The sequence below is a fragment of the Macrobrachium nipponense genome, chromosome 14 (genome assembly GCF_015104395.2).
Source record: "Macrobrachium nipponense isolate FS-2020 chromosome 14, ASM1510439v2, whole genome shotgun sequence".
NCBI classification, from domain to species: domain Eukaryota; kingdom Metazoa; phylum Arthropoda; class Malacostraca; order Decapoda; family Palaemonidae; genus Macrobrachium; species Macrobrachium nipponense.
Window position 1 is genome coordinate 11,074,285 of NC_087207.1, and position 6,422 is coordinate 11,080,706.

The window sequence follows — 6,422 nt, forward strand, 5'->3', positions numbered from 1 at the left end:
TGCATTAAATCCAACCCACATTGGCACATTTTCTGAATTGAGGTGGTGGCTGACAAGGAACATTGTGTCTGGTTTCTGTGCGTGACCAGAAATTTCAGGAAGCTTGCTATACTCGGTATTGGGGTATTGAAACTGATTCATCAGTGGCTTCTTTCGATACTGCACGATTTCTGATGGCAGAACATCCAACTTTCTCTTGCGTTTCTTTCTCAACATGGGGAGTACAGTTTCTGTTTGACAAGGCACTGGCGGTAGCTTCTCAACTTCAGTGGCAAGTAGGTAAATGCTCTGGTAGAATATACCCATGGTATCATGTAGACTCTCCAAGCCCGATAACGTATGCACAAGCTCATCATAGTTATTAAATGCATTGCCCATGACAGGACCAAGCTTCGCACCCTTTGGAGAAGACGTCTGCCTGCTTTGGATAGCTATTGCCAGATCAGTTTCTAGTTCCCACCAATGGGTGGGAAAATGTTGACGGCGAATTTCGCATCATTTGGTTCAATGAAGAACAGATGCCCCTTGCACTCATTCCAGAGATTCAGGTCGAAACAAAGCCAGATGACAACAGTTGTGATGCCCAGGAAGATGGTGGTATGGATGATTATATGGATGAAGATCGTGATTCTCTGCCAAGAGAAATGGAATCATCAGATGAAAATACTGATGACTATCACGAATGAGATGATCACAGTAAAATTAAGACACAGTGACTTGACTTAGGATTCGATTGGTCACTATAAAACAATATACTATGTCGTACATCATACTGTACATTCCATGCCGCATTATCTTCTGCAAAAAGAAATTTTGTGTCACATGAAGGTTTAAATAAATCAATCATTAATTAAGTAGTCGTTAATTAGTCTTAATTAATAACCGCAGATATTTTGGTGTCTTAAATTGCATTTTTGTTCATTTGAGATAATGTTTCATCCAAAGCATGAATAAAAATTGTTGTACTCCCTCTTTTGTATAAGGGTCTAAATATTCCTCAGGGTCCAAAGACCCCCATCTTATCTACAAAGACCAGGAAAAAATGCATCTTAAGTTGTGGATATGGTGTCTAGGATTACTAAATTATCATTTGCAAAAAGAATTTCTGTTGTACTTGAAAGTTTAAATAAATCGTTAATTGATCGTTAATTAGTAGGTGTCTTAATTAGTAACCCCAGGTATTTTAATGTCTTAAGTTACATTTTTTCATTAGAAATAATTTTTTTATACAAATCATCAATCTAAACTGTTGTAATCTCTCTTTTGAATAAGTTAAGTTTTTGAGGGTCTTCGTATCCCTCAGGGTCCAAAGACCCCCATCTTATCTGCAAACCCCAGGAAACATTGCATCTTAAGTAGTGGATATGGTGTCTAGGATTACTAAACAATCATTTGCAAGATGAATTTTTGTTTTACTTGAAAGTTTAAATAAATCATTTGTTGGTCGGTAATTAGTAGGTGTCTTAATTAGTAACACCAGGTATTTCCATGTCTTAAGCTGCATTAGTTTAATTTGAGGGGTGATCTAAATGAAACAGACTTGTAACGGTTGTTGTACTCGAAAGTTTGTTTAATTAGATTTTTGACTCCCCTTTTGAGACTCTCAGGGGCCAAATCCCAGGATTGTGCAACTTAAGACGCCCCTTTCTTTCATTGTTAGGTGATTTACAATAGAATTACACTCTCAAACCTTTTGTACTCAATAGTGTGAATAAAATCCACCTGGCTCTCCAACTAAATATTTTAACGTTGCAACCATATATTAATAAGGCCACAAATCACCAGGGAATAGTCTAATTTCCACCCTTCCTGGGTCACCAACAGAGACTTACTGCACATCTATATATATGTTTTTGTATGTATACTCTTGTAAGACATCCTATGTCCATATTTTACCAGTGATCAGGAGCTCAGAAGGAAGTGCTCGAAATATATGGTTGCAACGTTAAAATAGTGTTTTATGGGCCTTTTGTCTTAATATTATACTGTTGTCTTACTGTAAAAATACATTCACAAATGTATATATATTATATATATATATATATATATATATATATATATATATATATATATATATATATGCATATGACACATGTTTTATAAATTCAATGCAATGATACGAGTACATTAAAAAGGCAAACAACCACGTACATACATATGCAAAACTGCATGAAGAATGATTTATTGAAATTACCCATCGTAAAATAAAGGAAAACGTAACTAATCGACCAATTACCAAACGTTTGTTGCAAGTACGAGTGACGCAACAACCGAAGCACTGTTACTGTAATTGCAGTGGTAGCAGTGATGGGGTAAGAGTCGATCACTGAAGTCAGAGGTTCCTCCTTTGTGTCCGGTGTGTAGCCATTTCTCCCAGCAGGACGATGGCACTGAATACTAGTCCTATAATAATAATAATAATATAAAATAATAATAATAATAATAATAATAATATAATAATAATAATAATCGCTTTCAAAAAGTTGGTCCAGTTTTTGTTCCATCACTTACTAATCTATATCTTTCTCCCTATCTTCCTAGATAATAATAATAATAATAATAATAATAATAATAATAATAATAATAATAATAATAATAATAATCGCTTTCAAACAGTGATCCAGTTTTTGTACCATCACTTCTTGATCTGTATCTATCTGCCTATTTTTCTATCTATCTATCTATCAATCTATCTATCTATCTATCTATCTATCTATCTATATATATATATATATATATATATATATATATATATATATATATATATATATATATATATATAGATAGATAGATTAGATAGCTAGATAGATAGGTAGAAAGATAGAAAAATAGGCAGATAGATACAGATCATGAAGTGATGGTACAAAAACTGGACCATTGGTTGAAAGCGATTATTATTATTATTATTATTATTATTATTATTATTATTATTATTATTATTATTATTATTATCTAGGAAGATGGGCAGAAAGATATAGATTAGTAAGTGATGGAACAAAAACTGGACCACTGTTTGAAAGCGATTATTATTATTATTATTATATGTATATATATATATATATATATATATATATATATATATATATATATATATATATATAGTATATATACATATATGTATATATATATATATATATATATATATATATATATATATATATATATATATATAGATATATAAAAGAATGCACTCTTACCATACCCCCCCCGACAGAGCAGGAAGAAGCCGCCAAAATCAGCCAGCGAGAGCACCAGTGTAGAAACTCCGTCCTCCTTCCCGGGCCTCACCATGCACACCGTAGCATTTGCCGTGAAATCCTGAATGTATCTGCTTATTATACCGCCCTCCTTCAGCATCGTAACTCTTAAATGACAGGGAAAAGCGAAAACAGTTTTCCCAACAAAGTACTAGGATTCTTGCTTCATTTAAGGATGCATTATACTAATTCCTCCACAAATAAACATTGTGTGAGATAGGGCTGGGTTATATCGTGAAGGTAATGCATAGAAAACGGGTGCAAAGGGTGACAGGAATCGTGCAGTTATACATATTAGTTTTTAAATATATGAGGCCCGAAACTCGTGAAATGTAGTATTTCTATTTGCTTACAGTCTGTTAAAGTGTGGTATGATCGAACTTTTCTTAGGGAAAGCAAAGGCAACACTTGATACCAAGATGGGCTCCTTTGCAATGTAATAGTTGCACTGGCCGGTTTCACTGTAGTCGTCGCTCATGATCTGAAAGAAAAACAAAACAAACACGGAATTCGTTAAGATAAGAGTAATCAGGACCAAGAATGTAATGGATCTGAATTCAGGTCTTCATATATAAAAAGGATATTTTTAACTCATTTTTTACGCATTTGACAGATGCAGTTTATTACACACCATTTATAAATATGATTATGAAGGAGCAGTTGAAAAGTAAGGTCGCTATCAGAAATATATGCAGCATCCCTCTCTGAGGACACAACCATCAGGTATGTCTATCATTTCCCCTGACAAATTAGGCTCCTGGAATGAACTAGTAGACCAAACTTGGGAACTGTCACTATTCCCAGTACTCAGGTCTTGGATATTTGGATGATCTAGTGATCCACACCAGGTGGCCTGTACACTTTCACACCGTATCGAACTTACAGGTGGCCTCGAGGTAAGGGTATGCTGGCATAAGGACAGATTATCTATAAACAGCTAGGTCCTCGTCCCTATACCGCTCTCAGTTTTCATCACATTCTTCTCAACCAGCCCACTCCCCAAAGAAAAGAAAACTATTATGTAGATAATAATGTATGAGTTTACTCAATTATTCCTGAGTGCCGTTGACAACAGGAATTTTGAATCTCCCAGTATTCTGTTTCCAGAATATTTAAATCTTCTATTTCCTGAATAGTTAAGGTATGGAGCCACTTTCAATAAGAACTCAGTTAAGGCCACTTTTCCCTCCCGGTCGTCTTATCATAAGAACGAAAGACTCGCACCTTCCTCATGGAGAAGAAATCACACAATATGGCGAACTTCTCAACATTCATCCGGTGGCGTCCGTCGTAAGAAGCTGTGATAAGGAAGCCTTTGTCGTTTACCACCTTGTAAATGCCTGATTTAGTGTCCTGTAATATAATTTAGAGCAGTTTATTATCCATGTTTCCAGCTGTTAATAGTAAAATCTCATATATAGATATAAATGTCAGCAACTCTCCGAATGCAATGTTTGGTGTCTGTTACTCTATACTGCTAAGGATTGAAACTTTTACTGCTGATGGGTTTCCCTCTTTCCCACTACCTCCATCCATCATAAGGTGTTAAGAGTCCCACTCCCTCTGATCAACAAAATCTGGCGTAAACTTTAGTTTCTTTTGCAAGACAGCTAAGAATCATCTTACCCCAATAAACTGATGAAGAGAGGTTCCACGTTCGGTAGCCCAAGGGATCTTGCCATAGTCAACCAAATCCTGCGGAGAATCTACAGGAATTTCAACCTTCGGTATTGCCAGAAGAGAGGTAAGAACACCTTGGTAAGCTGAACTTAGAATTAAGGTTGCTACCATCCACGTTCCCATAAACAGTTGACCAGTCAGCATCATAGGTGGAAGCTCTACACCTACGACAGATGTATATGGTTATTTTATCTAACTTAAACAGCTAAACTTAATACGACTATTTACTGTTTGATTGCTAAAGATCACTCATGTTTAGTGGTCAAATTATCATTGGTTGTCAAAGGAAGCGTAAAAGCCTCAACAAATTCTGAAACCATAACAACGCCCAATTCCTTTACAAACCCTGATAATCCCCCAGGATTCAGTGGGGAGTCCCAGAGCAAGGAGCCTCAGGTAAACCTGTGTCCCAGGTTTTCTCAGACAAGCTGTAATAATAATCGCGACTTGGTTTAATATTGGAAAACACGTAATTTGACTTATATGTTCTGAGACCTCTTGAGGATGCTGGGTCTATTCCACCAGCTGTTCCTTCAGAGAAAGGAATCTAAAATGGCCCAATGCTAGATTGTTGATTGGAATGCTTTTGCAGAATCACAGAAAACAGTTGCTGGGTTTTGTCTTCTATTATTATTAGTCAATCATACTTAATACTGGAGACAATTCTCCCGCTATTCTGGCACTTTCCAATGGAATCCAGAGCCCACTGTTTTGCTGAATGAATAGAAACTCAGAAGTTTGAAAAGCAATTATGTCTTTTACGTTATTGTAATCCATAAGTGTAATTTAAATTAGCATAATTCCTCTCCCTCAGTCTATGGTTAATATTGCTACTCTACTAGAATTAATAAACAATTCCATTTCTTTCTCTCCATTTTTATTAACCTTCAAGCAGAAGTAACCTGATCAGCCAAACAGGTTCAAAAGTCAGGAGTGGCCAAATCTTTCCTCGAAACTCCTGGAGACCATGCTCCAGCCTTACTGACAAAGCTATCCATACCTGTAGTTGGGTAGAAGAATGGAATGGCCAGGCAATCAAGATAAAATACATAAGAAATGGTGTCAATACATTGTTGACACTTATGTATAAGTATTATTATATTTGAGTATTTGCTTGCAAATATCTATCCTTCCTATCTGTAATTACTAAGATGTATCAGTTCATGAGAATAATCTTCAGGTAAAACATTGACTAGCAGTGCTAAGATGACAACTTTTTCTTATTCGAAATTGACACAAACTGTTTTGAATATAAATCTACATACATTCAAACTTGTAGATAAATACACAGTGAGGAGCCTTGCATTTCTGAAGGCGTCTTACCTGCCAGGCAAACGGCTTAACAAAACCAGTGAGGTCTCGTTCGCGTGCAGGCCTCGGGAGGAATATACCTTCGTTGTCGATGTAGACAGGAACGGAAAAGTCGATCAGAAGGCTTCTCGGATATGTTATGCTGAATGGGCCTAGAGCCATGTCAACTTCCTG

The 6,422-nt window shown here is 35.9% G+C and overlaps 1 protein-coding gene across 1 annotated transcript; it reads right to left on the reverse strand.

Moving 5' to 3' along the window:
- Positions 1-449: 449 nt before the first annotated feature.
- LOC135226127 (uncharacterized) lies at positions 450-5,052 on the reverse strand. The gene is made up of 6 exons (XM_064265573.1): positions 4,884-5,052; positions 4,482-4,610; positions 3,611-3,738; positions 3,198-3,364; positions 767-798; positions 450-632 (listed from the first exon to the last, which is right to left on the reverse strand). Exons 1-6 carry the CDS (start codon positions 5,046-5,048, stop codon positions 450-452), a joined length of 804 nt encoding a protein of 267 aa, XP_064121643.1. The 5' UTR covers positions 5,049-5,052.
- Between the last annotated feature and the right edge of the window lie 1,370 nt (positions 5,053-6,422).

Excerpts from the sequence above, each read along its gene's own strand:
- LOC135226127 (XM_064265573.1), bottom strand. The coding sequence starts at position 5,048 with ATGGTAGCAACCTTAATTCTAAGTTCAGCTTACCAAGGTGTTCTTACC. Across the intron at positions 3,365-3,610 it reads ATACCACACTTTAACAGACT|AGTTACGATGCTGAAGGAGG; the intron begins GTAAGCAAATAG and ends CTGTCATTTAAG. Across the intron at positions 633-766 it reads CATGGAATGTACAGTATGAT|AGAATCACGATCTTCATCCA; the intron begins GTACGACATAGT and ends TTCTCTTGGCAG.